Source organism: Seriola dumerili, unplaced genomic scaffold (assembly GCF_002260705.1).
Source record: "Seriola dumerili isolate Sdu_G_001 unplaced genomic scaffold, Sdu_1.0 BDQW01000138.1, whole genome shotgun sequence".
NCBI lineage: Eukaryota > Metazoa > Chordata > Actinopteri > Carangiformes > Carangidae > Seriola > Seriola dumerili.
Window position 1 is genome coordinate 2,433,709 of NW_019174393.1, and position 24,476 is coordinate 2,458,184.

Sequence of the window (24,476 nt, forward strand, 5' to 3'; positions counted from 1 at the left end):
TCTACCCGAGCTGATTAAAGTTCCGCTTCTAAAAAAAATAACGTGACACACGTTTTTAAACATTTTAAAATAACACACGTTGAAATACTTAAAAAAAAAATAATAATTCAACATTTATCCTATTTTAAACTCTTCTCTTTTCATGATTTCACAATCTGGCAGATGAAGTCACAGTTTTGTGATGAAATAAATAAAAATAAATAAAAGTTGTAGAATGAAAACAATAATTCTCACACTAGTGTTTTTAAAAAAAAAAAATTGAACTTTATTTAAATATTTTATTTATAGAAACTGATGTTGGAATTGCCTGTGCTACCACAAACTACCACCAGGTGGCCGTCTACCTCCATATCATTAATTAACCTCCATTTCATTTAATTATGACAATTAAACATTGAAAGAGGAAACAATCATAACTAAGTAAAATATGAACAATACACACTAATAAAATAAATACAATAAATAAGGATGATGAAACAAAGATAATAAACAGAAGTATTTCAAAATCACAAAGCCAAACTATATACATATGGTTACCATTAAAGAAAACAGAGATATTAAAGGAAAATATTTAATGCTTTACAAGTCTTCACTGTTTTTATTGTTTTAGTATGTTAAAATAGCGTCCAATTATTATGGGTTTATACATGGGTTTCTTTTTGGTCCATTTGCATTGGTGGATGTAGTTTTTTCCATATAAAATAAAGAGATTCAAAATAAATAGTTTTTTTTTTTTACAATGTGTTAATCAGTATGATTCTTATCATAAAAAATATAATGTCTCTTTTATTACTATACAAATAGTTGAACCAGTCAAGGTTCTTAATCTTGCAGTGACGTACTGCTTGATTTCAAGACTAAAAGCTTATAGCTTCTTTTTTTGTTAGAAAATTGAAATAAACAGATTCTGTTTGGATTTCAATTCCAGTTTTCCTTCATATTTCCTTGCATGTTAAATATTTCATGTAAACAAGAGTTTGTGATTTCTCTTCTTATTCAAGTCTTCAGTTATATTTTTGGGTCTTGGCAAAATAAACTGTTCATTATTAATAGTTACATTATTTATTTGGCGTTATACAAAAAATAGCAAATTAAAAAAAAAAAACCTTCAAATTTGAAATAGTTGTTATTTGTAATTCCCAGTACTGCCAGCAGAGGGTGCGCTCGTTTCCCAGAGCCCCCCTTTGCCGCGCTGCTGACAGCGGGGTGGAGTTGTTCGGTTGGTTGGTGGGATGCGGACTTTCTTCTACAGGACAACTCCCTCCACCTCTCACTTTACACTTCACACACTTCATCAACACACACACATACATACACACACGCTGCGCTGTGGGACCATCATCCTCTTCGACGAGCTCCTCTGTTGGAGATGTCGCTTATAATCCACATCATAACAAGTTTGGGTGAGTTGAAGTTTTTTAACTGTACAAGTTTGTTTTTATGAAAACTGTTGAGGTGCTGTCAGAAAGCCTGGGCGGAATTTCATCCTCTGTAGCTGCCAACACTGTTCTCCCGCATCAACACATGTAACGAGATCCATATGAAAACCATTACTCACTGTTTTCCCTGTGTTTTGCCAGAAATTAGACTGTTCCCAAAGGTAGGAGGAAGGTGAAGCTGCTGCAGGGAATTTTTTTTTTTTTTTACAGAGCTGTAATGTCAGTTTGTCATGAAACACAACCTCAATCCTCAATTTACAGAGAGAATCCATGTTATGTTAATTTAAATGGCCTGACAGCGAGTCTGGGTTTTATAATAGAAACCAAAATAAAGAGTTTTTTTTTTTGGTGTTAAAAACTGGTGTCCTCCCTGCAGCCCTGTGGGGTCCCGTCAGGGCGCTGGTGCCAGAGTTTGCGGATGTTTGCACCGAGGGCAGCTGCTACCCCGCCACAGGTGACCTGCTGATCGGCCGGGCGCACAAACTCACCGTCTCCTCCACCTGCGGCCTGAGGCACCCGGAGCGCTTCTGCATAGTCGGACATCTTGAGGTAAGAGAGGAAGAAATGTCAGAATTCCTGATATTTAAGTCAGAATTCTGATTTAAAGTCAAATTTCCTGAGATTAAAGTCAGAATTCCTGTGATTAAAGTCACATGTGGCCCTAATCCTCTTCCGTAGAAAATACACTACAGTAATGGATCCTGTGGCAGAGTAACGCAGGGCCCTGTTGGTATCAGCAGGGTGAAGAAATATGAGAATGTAACCAACAGTTATCTCCATCATCAATAGGTCCAACAGTTATTTCCTGTAATAATCGATTGATTGTTCAGTGTATAACGCCCAAGTTATCACATTATAACTGAGAAAACTGCAAATATTAACATGTGAGCAGCTGCTACCTTTGATGTCTGGTATTTTTCTTCAAGTGCTTCCTTTAATTCTTTTGTCAATCAGCTAATCGATTGATTAATCAGTTATTTTTACTCTATAGTACAAGTTGTTTTATGTGTGTGGTGAATTAATGAAACTGACGTGCAATCAGGGCTCAATAAGGGTTAAAAAACAAATATTCAGGGCTCTTCAGGAGGTTAATCCATGATACCACATCACTGCTCTTTGCTCTGATCGCTTCATAATAATCATAATCTTGAACTATTGATTGATGCAGCAGCTTAATATAGACTAAACCACACAGAGGAACGCCCTCTGTTTCTTGTTTACTTCTCATTTGTGTTTGTGGTTTGCTTCTTTTATTGTCTGAGAGCCACATTATTCCCAGTGGGACCATGCATTCATTCACATGAGTTTTATGTGACGTATAATCGTAATGTGGGAAAGACTTTAATTGGCAGGTAGCAAACAGCTGGTTGTGATTAGCTTTGAAAAGCAAAGTCAGAAATGGGAGTTAGAAAGAGAATGACCATCACTAATGTTAATCAACTTTCCCAAGATTTTATGTCAAGAATTATGACGGTCGTGACGTAAACATGGTTAAATTCGACTAATCGATTATTATTATAAATGCGTCAGTACGGTGAGAGCCAATCACAACAAGGGTCGGATTCCTTGCATGTGTCATACTTGCCTGATTGCACGTATCATTAAAAAATCAGCCGGAGCAGAACCAAGAAAATACTTTATAATAAACCAAACAAAGTCTTCCCTCAACTTTATTTTGAACATATAAACCACGAGAAACACTCACTTGATTCGTTAAATAAATCAGATTGAGTGGATAAGTTGTGTTGAATTAAACTCATTCGGTATAAAGTGTCCATTTCCTGTTATTGTTGAGGAATAACTGCAGGTCACAGAAAGTGGGTCAGTTCTCAGTTCTCAGCACAGTATAAAATATAGCAGCGCTGCCGGCCTTGAAGATGGCTTTTTAATGACAGTGACTTATCGCTTCTGAATTCTAGCAAGAGAAAAGGTTCGATCCATCAAGTACAGTGATGAAAATGACTGAAACCCTCTACACCAGCTGCATTTGAGCTGTTTCTGTAACTGTTGTAACGATAGAGCAAGAGATTAAGTAGAAACTATTGAGATTACATTGTCGTTATGTGTGTGTGTGTGTGTGTGTGTGTGTGTGTGTGTGTGTGGGAGCAGGCACATGCACAGTATCTGCTCGCTGTCTTGTCGAGTGGGAGTGCAGACATTCCCCTCCACAATAAAAGCACTGTGTGGCGCACAATCCCTGCCCTGTTGTGCGCGTTGGTCTGAGCGGGGGCGGATGTAGGGGATATTCTCCTTTTATCAAACACCCTTTGGCGAGTTCCGTCTGTGAATGGCGTCCTTATGAAGACGCAGTGTGGGGCCTCTCTAGAGCTGAGGATGAGCACAGTCGACAAGTATGAGCTGCAGATGAGTAAGGGAGAGGAAGTCCAACTCAAGTGGCAGACTTTTTTTTTTGTTTTGTTTTGTTTAATTCCGCTGCTGAGTGGAGCCACTTATCCCGACTCCGCTCACATTTCAACACAGACACAGTTGGCCGGGTCCGGGGTGAAATTGAGAAACTCATCTTGTTTATTCAAACACTGAGATGTTGTGAGGTTTAAGTGTGTGTGTGAACCAGAGTAGAGTTTGTGTTCATGCCAAACATTACGACGTGCGCATTATTAAACTGACACACTGGAAACATGATATATTCTGTACGTCATTTGCTTGGATTCCCAATTACTACATGGCCAAAAGTATGTGGACATCTCAAACTTACACCCATGTGTGATTATTAAACATGTGATTCCAAAACTGCTGCTACAAACGCCTCCACCCTCTGGTTTCAGGCGTTACACAAGATTTTGGAGCAAACTGTTCCCCTGATGGAGCCTGTAGAGACCGACAGTGATGAAGTTCTAGCTAAAGATCTGGATTAATGTGATCTGGAGCTGGATTCTTAGGACAGCTGGCTTTGGTGAAAACGGAGGGGGGAGAGGTGGAGGTGGTTTGCACTGATCAGACTGATTGAACTTTCACTATTCGTCACTTGTGGGGTTGGCACTGATGACCGGAATAAAAAATATGAAAAACATCCTGAGAATTTCATTCCTCCCCCTATCAGACTTTACAGATGAACTAGATATGAGACAAATAGCAAATTAATTGATTAGTGCTTCAACAGAAAATCAATCAGCAACAATTTTCACAGCAAAATCGCAAAAAAAAAGTCCCAGCTTCTTAAATGTGAGGTTTTGCTGCTTTTCTTTGTCTTCTAGGATAGGAAGCTGAACGTTTTGGGGGTTTTTATTCCTTTTTTGGACAAAACAAGCAGTTTGAAGATTGATTAATCATTAAATAATCTGTAGGTTAATTGATAGTGGAAATAATCATTAGTTGTACAGGTAGATGCAATTAAGCAGCGCAACTCATCAAAAAGTCCTCAGCATTAATTGATTTTACTGGAACTACTTTCTTCCAAATAAATCATTGATAGCCTGTTCTGCTTATTAAACACAGGAAGAGAATTTTTTCCAGAGAAGGTTTTACTTGTAATTTGGGTGAACTGACCCTTTAACCCTTTCTAACCCTCTGTCCATCAGGAGGAGAAGAAATGTTTCGTGTGCGACTCCAGGCGGATGTACGACGAGGACAACAACCACGTCAGCCACACCATCGAGAACGTGGTCACCACCTTCGCACACAACCGCCTGAAAACCTGGTGGCAGTCGGAGAACGGTGAGAGACAGAAGACACACCTGAGTGTTCGCTCTTGAATTAAAGAGACTGAACTTCCTGTCCACTCCTGGTTTGAAGTGAACACAGAGCAGAGCAGCGTGTGAGCTCTCACTCAGACCGTTCTCATGGGAACTGGGCTCAGTAATGACTAGACAGGAGATCACAGAGCCTCTGGCTGCAGCCAATCACAGCAGGCCTAGGAGGCGGGGCTTACAGGTGGACTGAGGAGAACAGGTGTGCAGGCGGGAAACAGATGTGTGTCATCACTTGAACTCACACAGGACTTTAAAGTGGGAAAAAGAGAAGTGTGTAATGAGACACGGAGGGTCAGAGGACTCCACGGCGGGAAGGAGAAACTGGAAACGTATCTCAGTTTCAGGGATTTTACAGGATTTAATATCACTAGCATCAAACATCTAGTAGCACAAGGAGAAAGTTCACTGGTGTATAATCATAAAAACTCTCCAGGATAAATATAAAACATCAAAATACAGCTACAGTACACTGAGTTCAGAGTTTATTAGTTAAGCCAATACCCTATTCAATAGATTTGTAATCGTAATGTGTTCTGAGATGCCGTTTCGCTCATTTATGTTGAATTTGGAATTTAACTTTTCCCACTTTTTTACCACCATAGTGGTAAATATCTTTACTTTCAGTCAATCTGATATTTTCTAGAAAACCTTTCCAAAGTCTGCGTGCAGAAACTGAAATTCCCTGTTGTGGGAAAAAGGCACGACCACTGAGCTCCCCTTGTGTTTCCTGATCTCCTCAGGAAACTGATATACAGCACTCTCTGCAGACAGATGCCCCATGACTTATTTAAATATACAGAATGTGTTTAGTTTGGGTCGTTCCAGAGTAATAACTATTCCAAACAAACTGGCAAATCATTATATTTGACACTCCGTGAAATGAAAACCCAAAGCATCTCCATCATGACATCAATAAAGCAGCAGGTTCTCATGCAGACGAACTCTAGCTCCCACATTCATGCTGTACATGCACACGCTGTTCCCTCAGAGCGGTGGGAATCTGTCAGAGGTGTGAGTCATGGAGGGAGCGGCGGCCAGCTCTGCAGATGGCCTTCAGACAGCAGGAAGCTGCAGACACACAATGGCTTTGCTTGGGATTTCCTAATTCCCTCGCAGTAGTCCTCCAGTTCCATCTTGGCCTCCGAGCTGCACCAGCTGTTTAAGTTCCAACATATAGTTTTCATAACCGGAGGTTTACGCATCACTAAATTAAAACTGCTGCACCACACAAACTAGTTTTTCCATAGAGATCAGTTGTTACTGAATATTTACACCCAATAACTGCCAGATGTGACTGTTATGTAGCTAACTGAACCAGCTGGCCCACATAACTAGCAATAGCTTGCTAATTTATTAATATATACTTGCTAAAATATGACTTGTTTAATAAACTATTGTGAAGGCTGACTGATTAAATGACGACTTCCTACTTTTGAAGCAGTCGTGAAGTCCTATTGTCTATCTATTCCTCAATTATTTATGTTCCTTCAGTTCATAAGGGTCCACAGAACGAAAGATTTAAAAGCATTTTACATAAAAAGTTGTGAATGGGAAAAACATTTCCGATAAAACACAATATAACCTCAAATAACAAAACATAGTAACCCTAATAAACAAATAAGGTTGATTAGCACCCAAAGTCTCCAAACTGAACTAGATAACTGACAGAACTATCGATAGCTTCCTTATTTATGATCTGTTTAGATAAAATATTTACGTTAACTTAAAGGTAATGGTGCTGAATATCTATGACTTTACACACAAGTTAAGAGAGGAATTTGCAACACTATCCAGAACCGAAGCTTTAAATTGATTAGATTTGTGTCTGGGCGGACAGAAAGAGCCTGTAAATGTTGAGCATATGTCACAGTGTGTGAGAAACTTTGGGGTGTGTGGTCTGTTGACATTTTACATACTGAACTCTTATGAATGGAAAGAAAGAGTCGTGGCTTTAATGGTTGATTTCCTGTGTGTTTCCCCTCCACCTGCAGGTGTGGAGAACGTGACCATCCAGCTGGACCTGGAGGCCGAGTTTCATTTCACACACCTTATCATGACCTTCAAGGTGCTCGCTCTCCCTCTCACGCACACACACCCCCACAAACATAAAACACACACACACACACACACACACACACATAACATATCATACAAATACTCTCATACCAATGGCACGGAGATAAACACAGCGTCGAACAGCTGTCGTTGAGGAATGTGGAAAATCGCTCTGGTCTCTGGGGAGCGGTGGGAAGAAGAGGAGGAGGGAGAGGATGAGTTCTGATCGCTGTCACATGGTCGGCTACGATGGCGGACAGCTGGATTCATGCCCTCCATTGACATAGTAGTGAAAACACCCACTTAAAGACTCGCATGCAACATACTGTACATCCTGTCCCGTCATGTGTTCAGTGAGATGGCAGGAAAGATCAACATCTTCAGCAGCCGCCACCCTTACAGCAATGCCAGCACACTTATATCCAAACCATGAATTATCATTGTTTCACAATGAGATGAAAAGGTATAAGAAAACCTACTTTACCTAAATTTAAAAGTCTTCACAACTTAGATTTTTGAAACATACATTTATGACAATAATGCAAAGTAAATCATCGCCGGTGATTCAAATTTCCAGTGAATGACACCGAGTTGGAAAGAAAAAAAGCTGTTACAAGTCATGAAGTGATTATTTCTGTCTGTATCTGTCCGCAGACGTTTCGTCCGGCTGCCATGGTGATCGAGCGGTCGATGGACTTCGGGAAGACGTGGCAGGTTTATCGTTATTTCGCCTACGACTGCAAGTCCTCGTTCCCCGGCGTGTCCTCCGGGCCCCTGGTCAAAGTGGATGACATCATCTGCGACTCCCATTACTCAGACATCGAACCGTCCACAGAGGGAGAGGTGTGTTTGGCCCTCTGAAGTTTTTTTTATTTATAATTATTTATTCGTCTGTAGAAGTTTATCTCTGTAATATCTGAGTTTCTGATGCAGGAAAAAGAAGCAGGTAAAAGTACAAAATACAAACTTTCACCTGATTTCTGATCGTAGGTGATTCTACGAGTGCTGGACCCGGCCTTCAGGATCGATGACCCCTACAGTGTGCGGATACAGAGTAAGTTGCTCATCGCAGGGAATTTGATTTGACCACAGACAGATGACAGCGCTGAGACGATTTCCAGTAACTGTTAGTCATCTGTAGCCCAGGCAACAGGAGGTCAGAGGTCAGCTGGGAAAAGCACCGGAAAGAATTTCACATGTGGAAGCGACTCTGCCTTTGTACACTCACCTACACACACACACTCACACACACTCACCTACACACACACTCACACACACACACACACACACACACACACACACACACAGGCAGAGGCCTCATGTTAAGTATGTGCTGAATGCTGTGGGTGTGTGAGGAACAGCAGCTTTACAGAAGAGCGACGAATGAGAGACACTGAACTCATCCTCCCCTGGATAAACAAAGTGTGTGTGACATATCTGTGTGTGTGTGTGTGTGTGTGTGTGCGCACGCGCAGACATGTTGAAGATCACCAACCTCCGGGTGAAGTTCATCAAGCTCCACACGCTGGGCGACAACCTGCTCGACTCCCGCGACGAGGTGACGGAGAAGTACTACTACGCCCTCTACGATATGGTCGTCCGCGGAAACTGCTTCTGCTACGGCCACGCCTCCGAGTGCGCCCCGATGGATGGAGCGCCGACGGGAGCCGAGGGCATGGTACATGAGACACACGCTCACAGTCAACTGATAAAAGAAAGAAATATAGAGCAGGAAATAAAGACATTGAGTTTTTTTATTCCTTTGTTATTTATTTTTATTATTGATTTAATTTAACATAAAGAAAAGAATTACCAAAATAAGAGCTGCATTGAGACTGAACGTTCATGCTTGACTTTGGGAACAGCAGTTCAGCAGCAACTTTACACTCTTACCACCTCAGTAGCTGTTCTGGAGCTTTCGGTTGCTTCCCATGGTTTTCCTCAGCAGACTGAGTGTCCATCAAGAAACTGAGGATATTTAAATTTCTTTTTTTTTCTGTTCGGTTCAGATTTGTTTTTTGTGCTTGGAAACATCATATAATAAAATAATGAAAACCCAAGGTCCATTTAGTAGCTATTCTATAGCTTTTGAGCATATCGCATGATCTTCATCAGTTGAATCCATGGATTAAACAGATTATTTTCTCAATGTTAAGAATGAACTTCTCACCTGAGTTTTTAAATTTAGCTTTTAAACATTTTTTTTTCTCGCTATTTAGTTAAATGATGATTTTTCAACTGTATCTCACCGTCTTCATCAATGAACGGCGCTGTGAAAAGTCAGTAAGATGACACTTGAGTTGAGATTTGTCGCACATGCAGGAAATTAACTTCCATTCCCCCAAATTACGTAAAAATTTTGGTATGTTGCTCTTTGCTTCAGATAAAATTCAATAAGCAGCTGTCGGATTCTGGCTGTATTTTGGTGGTTTATGCTGCTCAAATCAGCATTAACTTACCTTTGTGTGCAGGTGCACGGCCGCTGCGTGTGCAACCACAACACTGAGGGACTGAACTGCGAGCGCTGTCAAGACTTTTACCAGGATTTGCCTTGGAGACCTGCAGAGGGACGAAACACCCACGCCTGCAAGAGTGAGAAACAAAGCACTCTCATTTCTGTATATGAAGTATGCAGCTATAGCCAGTTAGCTTAGCTTAGCTTAGCATAAAAACTGGAAACAGGGGGGGAAACAGCTAGCCTGGCTCTGTCCTCTAAAGCTCATCATTGATTATATATTATATTACAATTTGCAGATAAACAAACTAGTTATCGTTTCCTGGCTCAAACTTCATTCAAATACATTTACACAGAACTTTTATGAAGCCAGTTTACGAACATTTAATATTGAATTCAAACCAGATTAAACTATTTCAATAATCGATTAATAATTTCAGTCATTTATCAAGCAGCATTTCCTTGTAGTAGCTTCTTAAATCTGTGGATTTGCTGCATTTCTCCATCTATGACAGTAAATTCAATATATTGTTTTTTACTGAAAATGTGACTGGCTGACAAACATATGAGGAAAATAATATATAAAACAATGGGATAATACATAAATACTCACAGGTATGAAAAGTACAAGAATAATATATAGTTTATAAGAGTAAAGTCTATTGACAGGATTTGAAAATGGAATAAAAACGCACGTTTTCAAAGGAAAGACCAGCAGTAAACTCACTTCTCTTTCTCAGAGTGCGAGTGTAACCATCACTCCGCTTCCTGTCACTTCGACCTGGCCGTTTACATGACGACCGGCAACATGAGCGGAGGCGTGTGCGACGACTGTCAGCACAACACGGTGGGCCGGCAGTGCGAGCAGTGCGCACCCTTCTATTACCAGCACCCCAACAGAGACCTGAGGGACCCCAGCGTCTGTGAACGTACGTCACCTCCGCGTAACCTCTGACCTCTGACTGTCCCACTGCTCTTCCTCTTCCTCCTCTTCCTCCTCTTCTTCACGGTCCACTCTGCTCATTACGCAAACAAGACAGTCCTCGACCAGGACGCGTTCCTCTGTGTTTCGGCCTCAGACGAGCAACATCTGGAGCCGCACTCAGCAACTGTGTTCAAGTCTTTGAAGTGAAAAGCAGAAAGTAGCCGTTGTTACAGCATGATTGTAATTACCTGCTAAGTACTGGGTATGAGTGGAAATAGTAGCAGTAAAATAAGAACAAACAGCATCTTTTTTTCCCGCCCCTTCTTTTCTCCCTGGTCTTTCAAATGACACACCGCCTCTGCATCTCTCTGCTCTTCAATGTCTTGTCCTCTCTCACCCACAATTTACTCACTGCATCAGATCGTGTTATTATAAGTTAAGCTCGTGTTATTTTGTCCTGATTTTCTATTACCATATCAAAAACTGAAATAGTTTTAAGATTAGCAGAGTTTTCAGGCGTCACATTTCAACATATTTCCAACATTTGTTTTCTGTCTGCTCCCACCAGTCCTCGTTTTATTTCACAAGATGTTTCAACATTCATTGCTCTTAAATCTGCGGTTTATATTCATGATCCCTGGAGGATACATGCTAATGTTTTTGGTTAACCCCTGGCCGTTTATCTTGCTTCATCATCATTGCCAAAAATGTTCCACTTTTACAGAGAAAATATCTTAATCTATTGGGCAGATTTAGACTAAATTCACTGTGAGCATTCATTCTCCCCAGAGGATGAACCCCCGTACATTTTGGACACTTTGTGAATTATTCCTCCAGTAACAACCCAAAACCAACTTTTCATCTTTGCACACAAGATATTTAGATTGTCATGTGATTCACTTTGTGGTTTCAAGTGGAGGAACCTTTTTGCAGATAAGTCTCTAAGAATATCAAGATCATTAGTGTGTTGTTGAGAAACATCACAGCCGGGATTTAGACGTTTACTTTTGTCTTTGTTGCTGAGCAGATTTCCTTTTTTTCACTTTTTTGTTTTCCTTTCTCGCTCTTCCTGTGTCCACACACGATCTCCCTAATGTCGTTTTTTCATGCCTCCACAGCGTGTAACTGTGACCCGGACGGGTCTCTGCAGGGCGGACTGTGTGATTCGCGAAACGATGTGGCGGCTGGGCTGATCTCAGGCCAGTGTCGGTGCAAAGCCAACGTGGAGGGCGAGCGCTGCGACCACTGCAGAATGGGACACTACGGGCTGGGACAGGGGCCTGAGGGCTGCCTGCGTAAGTCACCATCAGTCCATCAATTATTCGGTTAAAGATGCGTTAATTTCATCATTATTAACGGGTAAATTAATGGACTTCTAAGGTGGAAAGGTGCCTGTTCCTGGAGAACTTCACATGAAAACTGTTTATAACACAGACACAGTTGTACTGAGTGTACATATACAAACAGATACAGTGGGACAGGCTGACGCTGTTCAACCTGCTGCTTCTCTGTGTGTTTTGGCAGCTTGTACCTGTAACCCGCTGGGAACTCTGCCGGGAGGAAACTCCTGTGATTCAGGCTCCGGAAGGTGCTTCTGCAAACGGCTCGTCGACGGACACAACTGCGATCAGTGTCTGGTACGGATCCAAACACAACTGTCGGCCTGAGCCTGGACACGTTTCCCTCTCTGTGTGTGTGTGTGTGTGTGTGTTAACCGGAATCACACGTGTTTGCCCTCTTTTCTTTTGTCTACAGCCGCAGCACTGGGGTCTGTCCAATGACATGGATGGCTGCAGACCATGTGACTGTGACCAGGGCGGCGCTGTTAACAATAAGTGAGTTTAGAAAACTAGAATCACCTCCTCACGGTCGTATCCCTCCGCCACTCAGACTAGTTCCAGGTTACATCTCTGTTTATCCAGAGTCATATCGAATATTCACCGTTTGTGTGAAATTTTGTGTATTCTTGAGAAATGGCTAAAAAGTGTTTTGTGAGGTGTCCGTGACCTTTGACCTTTGACCAACAATATCTAATCAGTTCGTCCTTGAGTCCAAGTGAACGTTTGTGCCGCATTTGAAGGTTTTCCCTTGAGGAGTTCTTGAGATATCACGTTCACAAGGCACAAATTATGTTTCGTGAGGTCACCGTGACCTTTGACCTTTAGCCACCAAAGTCTAATCAGTTTGTCCTTGAGTCCTAGTGAATGTTTGTGCCACATTTGAATGAGTTACATCTAGTCTTTTCTGAGATACCGTGTCCAGGAGAATGGGATGGACAACCTAAAAACAATATGGCTCCATTTTCTCATTTTTCCATCAATTATAAAAAAATAATATAAAATATAATATAAGAACATGAAAAACACGGACACCGCCATGTTTCTAATATCTGCTGAAGTGCGTGTCTCCGTCCACAGCTGCGACCCTCACTCAGGACAGTGCGTGTGCAGGGAGCACATGTTTGGACGGCGCTGCGATCAGGTCGAGTCCGGCTTCTACTTCATCGCTCTGGATCACTACACCTACGAGGCCGAGGACGCCGAGCACGGACCCGTGAGTGTGTGTTTTAACGCACCATCTGTTCGCCGGTGCTTCGGTGTTGTTCTCAGACGATGTGAACCGCCTCTGTCTGTCTCTGCGTCAGGGTGTGACGGTGGTGCAGAGGCCTTACCCTCTGGATCGTAGCCCCACGTGGACCGGGATGGGTTTTGTAAACGTGCCAGAAGGAGCGTACTTAGAGTTCAACATCGACAACATCCCAGAGTCCATGGACTACGACATCCTCATCCGCTATGAACCACAGGTGACTAATTTAACTGTTAAGATTAACTATCTTTAAGTTTTAAGAAAGGAAAATAACTGTGTGTGTGTGTGTGTGTGTGTGTGTGTGCAGCTGCCGGAGCAGTGGGAGCAGGTGAACATCAGGGTGCAGCGTCCCGTCGTCAACCCTCCTAACTACTCAGGTCACTGCAGAAACTCCATCCAGAGCGGAGACGAGCAGACCCTCTCTCTTCCACCTGGATCCAGGTAACGCGTCAGTCCACCTGAGTGTGTCTGCCTCTCACACACACACACACACACACACACACACACACACACACACACACACTGACTCTCCGCTGTGTTTCAGACACGTGTTGCTGGTGAGGCCGGTGTGTTTCGAGCAGGGACTGAACTACACGATCCGCCTCAGTCTGCCGCTCTACTCGTCAATCAGCAACGTCCAGAGTCCGTACACGCTCATCGACTCTGTACGTGGAACACACACACACACACACACACACACACACACACACAAAACACACATGTTCACTGAAGTTTTTCATAAAAAAACCTCACTCCTCTCTTCCTTCAAACCTATGTTTTTATTATGGTTTCCATCCCCCTGCATTCCTCCTCCTCCTCCTCCTCCTCCTCCTCCTCCAGTTGGTGCTGATGCCCCGGATTCGGGAGCTGGACATGTTCCATGGGATCGAAGGTGATGGAGCGTGGGATACATTCCAGCGCTACCGATGTCTGGAGAGCAGCCAGAGCGTCGTCAAGAGTCCCATGACCGACATCTGTAACGACTACATCTTCAGCGTCTCCGCTCTGCTGCACAAAGGAGCCATGGGTGCGTAGTTACGTGTTTGTGCAGCGGCAGGCGTTTTCCTTTTTGAGTTACGTTTGTTATAGCGGTCTCATAAATATCCTCCTGTCTTATTTCCCAGCGTGCCAGTGTGACCCTCAGGGTTCCCTCAGCGCCGTGTGTGAGTCCAGCGGAGGTCAGTGTCGGTGTCGACCCAACGTGGTCGGCAGGAACTGTGACCACTGCGCCCCGGCTAACTTCCTGTTCAGCCCCGCCGGCTGCAGACGTGAGTGTCGGACATGAGTTTCACAGTTTGAAGCTGATTTAAAAAACAAAATGATAACGAGAAGTGTAATCATTTAAATTTCTCTCCAGCGTGCGACTGTGACCCTCAGGGCTCGGTCAGCGCCTTCTGCCACGAGGCCACCGGCCAGTGTGAGTGCGTCCCCGGGGCCGCGGGTCGCCAGTGTTCCCACTGCCTGCCGGGCTTCTGGGGCTTCCCTCAGTGCCGGCCCTGCCATTGTAACGGCCACAGCGAGTACTGCCACCCTCAGACCGGAGAGTGTCAGGGCTGCAGGGACTTCACCACCGGACACCACTGTGAGAGGTACCACGTGCCGATTGGTCGACTGTGACTGTGGTCATTGGTCGACCACCCAACGCTTTTGTATTATGAGTTGCAGAGTTTAGAGTTTCGGCTTTACTTTGCAGCGTGTGGAAATGTTCTCTTGGTTTCTACAGATTCTCTGCAGCAGTTCATGAAGTCATAAGTAGAGTCATGTGTGTTTAGGAAACCTAACCTTTCCCTCCAGGCAGCCTCACAGAGCTAAATCAAAGGCATCAGGGAGTCTTTTCTACTTAACCTTTCCCCTTACTTCCAGATGTCTGAGTGGTTACCACGGTGACCCAGAGCTGGGTTCAGGTAGCCACTGTCGCCCATGCATGTGCCCCGACGGGCCGCGCAGTGGACGCCAGTTTGCTGACAGCTGTTACCTCCTGGATTACACTAACCAGCTGGTGTGTGTGTGCAGCTCGGGCTACAAAGGTAAAGAAACACAGATTTGTTTCAAGTGCTCAGAGCTTTACATCATCACACCGTGGCCCCTGTAATTAGCCTCTTCCTCCAGATACATGAGGGGAAGATGAAAAAAAAGTCTGTTTCCTGTCCTTTGTCCAGGTGCCAGGTGCGATCAGTGCGCCCCGGGTCACTTCGGGAACCCTCTGGTGCCCGGCGGGCGCTGCTTGCCCTGCCAGTGCAACAACAACATCGACATGCAAGACCCGGGGTCCTGCGACGTCCGCACGGGCGCCTGCCTCAAATGCCGGCACCACACCGACGGCTACGGGTGCCAGCACTGCAAACTGGGTTACTACGGCAACGCTGGCACACAGAGCTGCAGGAGTGAGTACGGCTGTTGATGTCACATGACTTACTGACCAGCTGACTTCCCAAAGCTAATTAATGATAATTTAATTTCTTTATTTTCTGTAGCTGCTCCCAGTAGCTGCCAGTGCACATGGTTTATAAATGATGAAATGACTTTTTTAAACACACACCTTTCCTTAAATAAAGTTTGAGTTGCAGAGTTGGAGTTGGATATTGTTGTCCAACCTATTCTATTAATTCTTGTGTGTTTCAGCTCTGGTCATATTTGTGTGTAAATTAATTATTTATCTCCATAACAAACATATGTCCCCAAATGCAGTGTTTCTTTAACTCAGTGGTTCTCAAAGTGGGGTCCGGGGACCCCCAGGGGTCCTGGAGGAGGAACCTCGGGGTGAATCATTTATTTTCGCTATAATTCCATCAATAAGAAACACAGGGACAGAATGTGTGAATATTTTGGTCTGTGGGTTTTAAACACTTTCCGTAATAAAACATCGAAAAGCAAACATGGGATCAGGTGGAGGACACTTGTCTAATTTGTGTCAGTTTCGGTTCCTTGAAAGTTTGAGAACTACTGCTTTAACTATAACGAGTACGATCACACAAACTACCAGCGACTTTAACCCAAATATGAGTTTGAGCTTTTTGAATCTCTCCTGTGTGCAGAGTGCATGTGTCACTCGGTGGGCACGGTGCCTCAGGCCTGTTCCTCCCCCGACGAGTGCCAGTGCAATCAGCGCACCGGTCAGTGTCCCTGCCAGCCCAACGTGGTCGGTCAGAACTGCGACCGCTGCACCGCCGACACGTGGAACATCGCCGGCGGGACGGGCTGCCAGCGCTGCGGCTGCGACCCCGTCCACTCCTTCAGCTCCTCCTGCAACGAGGTGAGTCACACACAGTGATGAAGACCAAACCCTGCAGCAGCAGCAGCGCTAATTCTACTGCTAATCATTCCCACGTTATAATGTGGGAGAATATTTTAACCCTTAGAGACGCATTATGAAATTCCACTCAGCAAAATCCAACATCTGTCTGCATCACTGCGTTAACGCCGCAGCAGCTGCTTCTGCTTGCTCTCTGTGAATACGATGTACAGCTGAACTGAATCCTACAAACTCATCTCTCAACGAGCTGCTGCTGCTGCTGCTGCTGCTGCTGGCAAACATTTCCTTATACAATGTGCAGACTGGCAAGAAAAAGTGTTTCCAAACAATTCCCATTGAGAAAGAGCAGCATGGCAGCAGTAAGTCACTGTGACCAACACATCTAATCACACAGGCTTGTTTGTGTGTGTGTGTGTGTGTGTGTGTGTGTGTGTGTGTGTGTGTGTGTTTTTTTTTTTTGATATATGGACTCCAGCTGTTTGGGAATTGCCTCGTTCTCTGGCTTTTTCTGTCAAACACACGGATCTACATGTGTATACTCTGCACATAAAGAACAGGACAGTGTGCACCCACTCTCTCTCTCTCTCTCTCACACACACACACACAAACATTTGGGGTTTCTGTGTTTACTGGCTGCTCTCCATCAGAGGAAGGAAGTCTCAGAATACACTGTGGAATAACTGAATACACATTTCTCTAAGAGAAAAGAGACACATCTAACTACAAAGGGCCATTGTGTCTGCGAGTAAAAACATACAAGTCTGAAATTTCAGCCTCTTTTCCTCTTCTCCACACAAAACCCACCAGCTCCAAACCCGTGCACCTTCTGTGTGATAACATTTCCTGACGTTCTTTGTGTTTTGTTTTATTTCCCGCTCCAGGTCACGGGACAGTGCTCGTGCAGACCCGGGTTTGGTGGCAGGACGTGTCGGGAGTGCAGAGAGCTGTTCTGGGGGGATCCTGAAGTGAAATGTCACCGTAGGTCACCCTCACCCCGTCACCAGGAAACACACGAAACAACTTCAGTGTTGCGTCATTTATTGTGACGGCGACGCATTTCACAGTTCGGCACATAAGATTTGAAACAGTGGTGATGAAGTTAACGCCGCCGTGTGAAAGGAATTTGAATTTAATTCTCAACTTTGGTGCCACCAAGTGGTTTTTATCGGAAAAGACCATTTAGGACGTAGTTCAATCATGAATGACATTTAAAACAGAGCGTCATCTACAGTTTCCCCTCAGCATCTTCCAGCTCGCCGCTTTGCTTCATTCTTACAGCGTCGTTTTCAGCACCAAACACACGCAGTGTAGAGACTAGCTGATGAACGTAGCGCAGCATCTGGGTCACAAACTGGAAGAACCCAGAGTGGTGAAACATATTGACAGCTGAACTGAGGTCAGGTGAAAGACGGAGCGGCCTGGGAACATGCCGCTGTTAGAACGTAAGAAATTCCTCGGTGGCTCTGTTTGTATGTTTAAGGATCATTGTCGTAACACTGGGGAACGTGGCCACGACTCCTTCGCTGTTCGCCCAATATGGACTTGAACACACTCTAACAGCCTTAAATGTCATGGTCACTGTTTCATTTCAAATCCAAAGTACAGAGTCAAAACATCCTGACTGTGCTGCGTTCTCCTGTTCCTGTTTCCTTCTCCCTCCATGTGTGGACTGAGCTGTCTCCTCTGAGTCACCCTGTCTGAAGACCTAAGCTTTCAGTTGTATTTAACGTGGTTTTTCTCCTCCTTTCGTGTGTGTTTTTGTCTGTGTGTGTGTGTGTGTGTGTGTGTGCAGCTCATCATCTAAGACGGGATTTTGAAATGGCTTTGGATTAAATTGATTTTGTCAGACAGCGATTGTGTGTCGGCAGCTCTGAATCAGCGAGCTGGCGCTGACTGAGCATCCGTCTCTGATGCCTGAAATTTTGATATTGTCAAGTCGAACAAACTTCTGGAAGGCCGATCTGCAGAAATGCGCTCCTCACAGTAGCTGGCTCGCCCTCAGAGAAAGAGAGAGGGAGTGGGAAGGAGAGAAAAAGACGAGGAGAGGGGCGGTAGAAGGAGGGGATCTGGGAATGACCTCTGGTTTCCCCCCTGCTCATGAGAACCAGATGTTCTCCAGAACTCCCAGGCGTCCCATTTTCGTCATGCACCAACACCCAGAGGACCCAGGGATCCTGAATTATTCCCGCTGTATTCCCTGAGGGTCTCTGAAGCTGTTCGACCAGCTGGACCTCTCCTCCTGTCTGCACAGATGACACACTGACGTGTCAATCCATGGGAAATCTGAGCGCTGCGGCCGCCTTACAGAGCAACGTGTGGGAGCGATGTGTAGTAATGTGAAGCGCTTTAAAGATGCTGCAGCAGCTGAGAGGTTGTTGTTCCGGCCAGATGTTGCATGTTAGAGGTTAGAATGCATCAGTGTTATTGGTGTGTGGCACTTCTCAGTTACTAGCCCGTAATCACCACGTATGTTCTGACCCAAAAGTGCTTCTAAAGGCGGGTGTAATATTTCACTGTGACAACAAAACAAAACTTCAAACCCGGCGCTCACCTTCTGCTCCATAAATCACCACAAACAAAATGCAGCAACGCTGACGGTGGAAACCTCTCGAACGCTGCATTCCTGCTCTCTGACTCACACCGACACTCCCGGGGAGGGAGGGCAGCCCTGTGGAGTGACCCGACACTCAGGGGGTCAGTACGACCTTCATGGTCTAAGTTCATGTCCAAGTTTGTTTAGTGGAGGTGCTGGAGGTTGAATTGACTTTTCAAACGACTTATTTCCCTGGGGAGACTCTTATGTAAGACTACACACCACATGGTTATTGCTCTTTTTATACCGTCTGTTCTAAGGGCCAGTTCGTATAAAATTAACTTATTATTATTATTGTAATCATAATTGTTTACTGGTTTATTTTATTATTGTGACTCTCAAGTCATAGTACGTCAGGTAAATCCACAAGATATAGAAAAACACTAAATTAACAGTTATTCCACAAAGAAATAAAGTGAAACATACAGTACTGTATTTCACTACACTCTAATTAGACATAGAGACATAGAAGATTATGTGTGGTGTTTTTTTCTGGGAAAATGTAGATTTGAAGGCACTTTACATTTTCTGATTTTAAGTGATATATTATGAGTTTTCAAAAAAGTGGATACCAATATGGTTCAGATGTAACATCAAGAGATTTGACCACTTTCAGGCCAAGAAAATTAAAGCTGCTATTTTAAATATTTTTATATTAACTTGCACAAAATGACCATTTAATCTATAAAAGGTGTTGCTCGTATTGAAGAAGCCACAGATAAGTTTACTAAAACTACATAACAGAACAGCTGAATTAATGCACATGGAAAAGTATTTATATCAACAGAGCTTTTCTCAGGTGTGTGGTTGGAACATAATAATCCCTCCTAATGGAGAAAGGCCTATTCCTGGATTTACCTGAATATTCCTGGAGTTAGTTTTCTCCCTGACTTTCCTCTCTGTGTGTTTCCAGCTTGTGACTGTGATCCTCGGGGAATCTCCAGCGAGCAGTGCCATCGCGCCACAGGTCAGTGCACCTGTGTGGAGGGTGTTTCCGGCCCACGGTGCGACAGGTGTGCCAGAGGCTACCAGGGGGAGTTCCCCGCCTGTGAACCCTGCCACCAGTGCTTCGGCATCTGGGACAACGTGGTCGGCGAGCTGACCAATCAGACTCGACGTCTGGAGGCCCAAGTGACGGAGCTCCAGACCATCGGGGTGACGGCGCCGTATAAAGAGTTAATCGGCAGCTTGGAGAGAAACTCCAAGGCTGTTAGAGACATAGTAGAAAGCAACCCTGCAGCGGTGAAGCTGGAGCAGATACAGGACCTAATGCACCAGATCATGTACGTACAAAAACAAATAGAGACCCATAGATGGACATAGTAGACACCCTTTCATTACTGTGTCGCTGTTTTCTCAGTGGTTTGATGTCCTACCTGAACGGAAAGCTGAACACGACGGAGGAAACCTTGAACGTTCTCCACGATGACGCCAACTCCACCGACGTAAACTTGGACGCGCTGACGAAGGAGGCCAACCAGCTGGAGCTGAGCGTCCAGGAGCTGAGACAGCAGGTGTACGACGCCAAGAACGCCAACATCCAGGGTGAGAAATCAAACTGTTGGACAGAGACAGTGTGTTTATTTAAACCTTTAACTTGCGCGGAAACAAGCACATCGTCAGCATATTGCTTCACATTCATTCTGTTACACTGGGTCACATTTTTTCATGAACTAAAAGAGAAGAAGAAAGAGAAAGAACTGAGTCATGCCACATCTGTACTGTGTGTTTTCAGGTGCCATGGACACGATCACAGCAGCACACACGCAGTCTATGATGGCGGAGCTCAAGGCCAACGCCTCCACCAGTGATCCCAGTAACACAGTGGAGCAGTCCGCCACCGTACGGAAAGCCACGGAGGACAAACTGAGCAGCAGTCAGAAGGAGTTCGACCGCAAGCACCAAAGAAACTCGCAGAAGCTGGACAAGCTGTCCGACGAGATGGATAAGTTTGACCTGGCACCGCTTAGCGAGAAGGTGAGAAACACCGGCGGAGCAGAAACCACAACACAAAGATTATATTTCCTGTATTATATTCTATATCATATCAACTATTATAAAGAGTTTCCCTCAAACTGACACACTTACTCTTCCTCTGCAGACGTGTGGTGGTGCAGCAGAAGGTGACGGCTGCTCCGGCTCCCCCTGCGGTGGGTTGGGTTGTGCCGGCGCAGACGGAGCTCCTCAGTGTGGAGGAGAAGGATGCCAAGGCCTCGTCACCACCTCCCAAACTGCTCTCAAATCAGCCAAGGACCTGGACCAGGAGATCCTAGCAGCGATGCAGGAGGTGGACAAGCTCTCCAGGATGGTAAGTGTGAATATAGTCATTTTATTTCATCACTAATATAGAATAACTCAGGATGGATTTTTGTTCGTGGTCAGGTGTGGGAAGCCAACGTCCGTGCAAACGAGGCCAAGGGGAACGCGATGGAGGTGCTGGTCAAATCCAACCGCAGCAAGGAGAGGGTGGAGCAGAGCAACGAGCAGCTCCGCAACCTCATCAAAGAGATACGAGACCTCCTCATGAGTGAGCACGCCGCATCGCTGCATCTGTCCGTCCATGCGGTTCTACAAGGACGTGCTTTTACTTTTCAGAGTCAGTGATTGTGTTTCCTTTCTGATAATCCAGATGACAAGGCAGATGTGTCAGTGATCGAGACGGTGGCCAACGAGGTCATGGCTCTGGAGATGCCGACCTCGACAGAGAAGCTGAAGGAGCTGACGAAGGAGATCAGGGAGAGGGTGGGCACCCTGACCAGCGTGGAGACCATCCTGAGTCAGAGCGCTGACGACATCCAGGCTGCCGAGACGCTGCTGAAGGAGGCCAAGGCTGCCAGGTGACACGCACTGGTTTCCCTCACCTTGTCTCTGCGTGATGTACGAATAAAGTTATGTTACTTAACACGTCCACTGTCTGTGTGTCCGTCAGTGAGCGGGCGTCTAACATGAAGGAGACAGCAGACGTAGTGAAGGCAGCCCTGGATGAGACTGAGCGTGCTCAGAATATCGCCATGGACGCCATCCAACTGGCCCAGAACAACACTAAAGGCACCCTGGACCTGCTGATCTCTGTGAGTTTGACCTCTGACCTCTGAGTGACGATGCAGAGGTGACTGCTGGAGCAATAACGAGCATGCAGCATAGAATTTAACAGCTTTCAGTGACTTTCATTTTATTGGTATGGAGGCAAAAATGCCATTCCCTTTTTGTAGTGTAACACCTGGACATAATTGTAAAAATGTTTATTTGTGTGTGTGTGTGTGTGTGTGTGTGTGTGTGTGTGTGTGTGTCAGGTGGAGTCGGAGACGGCCATGTCGGAGCTGAAGCTCAGTAACACCACAAGCCGTCTGGTTCAGTTGGAGAGGGAGGTCGGCCTGCTGAGGCAGAACAACCTGGAGGTGAACCGGCTGGCGGAGACGGCCGACTTCATCACCGACCAGGCCAAACTGGAAGCAGAGGAGGCCCAGCAGGTCTGTCACACACACACACACACACACACACACACCACACACACACACACACACACACACACACACAAACACAAACACTTTCATGTGCTGCTGTCATCCCTGTAATGCTTATTTGTATGTGTGTGTGTGTGTGTGTGTGTGTAGGAGTTTGACGTGGAGGTGAAAGCTAAATTGGAGGAGGTGGAGGACCTGGTGGGGGACAAAGGGGAGTCGGTGCTGCAGGCGAGAAGGAAAGCAGATGAACTGCAGCAGGAGGCCAAAGAGCTGCTCGCTCAGAGCAGCAGCAAGCTGCAGAGACTCGGAGGTAGCCGATAGTATATATAGTTTATTTATGTGTTTTCATAATGCATGTTCAGAGCTTGTAATATTCTGTGTGCAGACTTTTCTTTTTCTTTTTCCTTTATATGTCGATTCTGTTTGGCAACTGTTCCCAGCTGGGGCTGAATGTGCAAACTAGGGCTGCGACTAATGATCATTTTAATGATCCAATTAATCCAGTTTATTACTTTTGGCTATAAAATTGCTGCAAGTGTCATTACAGTCCAAGGTGACATCTTCAGGAGACTGAATTACAGTCCAAAATCCAAGATATTCAGATTATAGTGATATAAAACAGAAAAGCAGCAAATATTCACACTGGAGAAGCTGAATGTGCATTCTTCTTACCGCTATCCTTACTTTTTTGTCTGTTTCCTGTTACCGTCGACTGCTGCGATTATCTATTTATTCGACTTGTATACTGCTTCACATACAACACACAGTGGTGTCACATCTGTGCTTCTGCGTTTTCAGAGCTGGAGATCTCCTACGAGGCGAACCAGCGCATCCTGGAGGCCAAAGCTGCAGAGCTGGCCGAGTTGGAGCAAACCGTCCGCAAGATCCTGGAGGAGATCAGCCACAAAGTGACTCTGTACAGCACCTGTCTGTGATGAACACCTGGAAGCTCCACCACCTCAAGCTCCTTCACTGTCCTCAAGAGCACTGGCCGGGATTTTAATAGCACCAAATGTTTGGAAAGGATTTCAGAATACTGCTCCCAGATGATTCCCTGAGTAATTCATAAAAACTATTCGGACCAAACACTGTTAAGATGTTTGACACTGTCAGTGCCAAAGGTTTTGATTGTGTGTGAGCCACTAACTTAACACCGGACAGCTGTGCCAAGAAGTATTTTAACAATGGGAAAGCTGCCAAAGACCGTTAAAGTGTTGATGTCCCAAAGGAAACCACTGAAAGCCAATGTGACCTCAGTGCTAGAAACCAGAGAATATAGAAGAATTTAGCCGTGTAAGCTATGACAATCTGTGTATTTAAACATATGAATGAACATATTTGATAGAAATATTAAAGTTTATATGAACTTAATAAGCCCAAAGATATGAAACATTGTCTGGACCTTTGTGAAAAAGTGCTTTGACTATGAACAAATNCAATGGGAAAGCTGCCAAAGACCGTTAAAGTGTTGATGTCCCAAAGGAAACCACTGAAAGCCAATGTGACCTCAGTGCTAGAAACCAGAGAATATAGAAGAATTTAGCCGTGTAAGCTATGACAATCTGTGTATTTAAACATATGAATGAACATATTTGATAGAAATATTAAAGTTTATATGAACTTAATAAGCCCAAAGATATGAAACATTGTCTGGACCAAAAGGCATTTGTGAAAAAGTGCTTTGACTATGAACAAATAAATTTTGATAAGATGAAGCTACTGAAGCATCCAAGTCGTTGTTTTCATTAGATTTATTTTTCATTTACAGATGTCCCCAGGTTTTGATCAGGACATTGTGAAATAAAACTAAAAATGTAAGCTTGTTTGGGGAAAATAAAGTATCTACAAACCATTTAAAAATGTTTAACTATTAGAATATTCTACACCTTTCCAGCCTCGTATGACAATATGTATATGGAATATAATGTATAATGTATATGTGTATATCTTTCCAGCCTTGGCTAGTGTTTGCTAAAAGCTTGAACAAAGACGGCAA

At 44.4% G+C, this 24,476-nt stretch overlaps 1 protein-coding gene across 1 annotated transcript; it reads left to right on the top strand.

Annotated features, from left to right (window-relative positions):
• The first annotated feature begins 1,306 nt into the window (after positions 1–1,306).
• LOC111224756 (laminin subunit beta-1-like) lies at positions 1,307–23,909 on the top strand. Its single transcript, XM_022749381.1, has 33 exons — positions 1,307–1,403; positions 1,816–1,988; positions 4,979–5,114; positions 7,141–7,214; positions 7,859–8,047; positions 8,195–8,258; positions 8,680–8,882; positions 9,676–9,796; positions 10,400–10,588; positions 11,703–11,879; positions 12,109–12,221; positions 12,340–12,419; positions 13,002–13,137; positions 13,229–13,387; positions 13,478–13,611; positions 13,715–13,835; positions 14,011–14,197; positions 14,295–14,438; positions 14,528–14,759; positions 15,034–15,197; positions 15,330–15,554; positions 16,206–16,423; positions 17,305–17,401; positions 19,930–20,299; positions 20,377–20,561; positions 20,752–20,993; positions 21,118–21,324; positions 21,399–21,543; positions 21,646–21,853; positions 21,946–22,087; positions 22,310–22,486; positions 22,631–22,790; positions 23,279–23,909. Exons 1-33 carry the CDS (start codon positions 1,370–1,372, stop codon positions 23,413–23,415), a joined length of 5,343 nt encoding a protein of 1,780 aa, XP_022605102.1. The 5' UTR covers positions 1,307–1,369; the 3' UTR covers positions 23,416–23,909.
• The last annotated feature ends 567 nt before the right edge of the window (positions 23,910–24,476 follow it).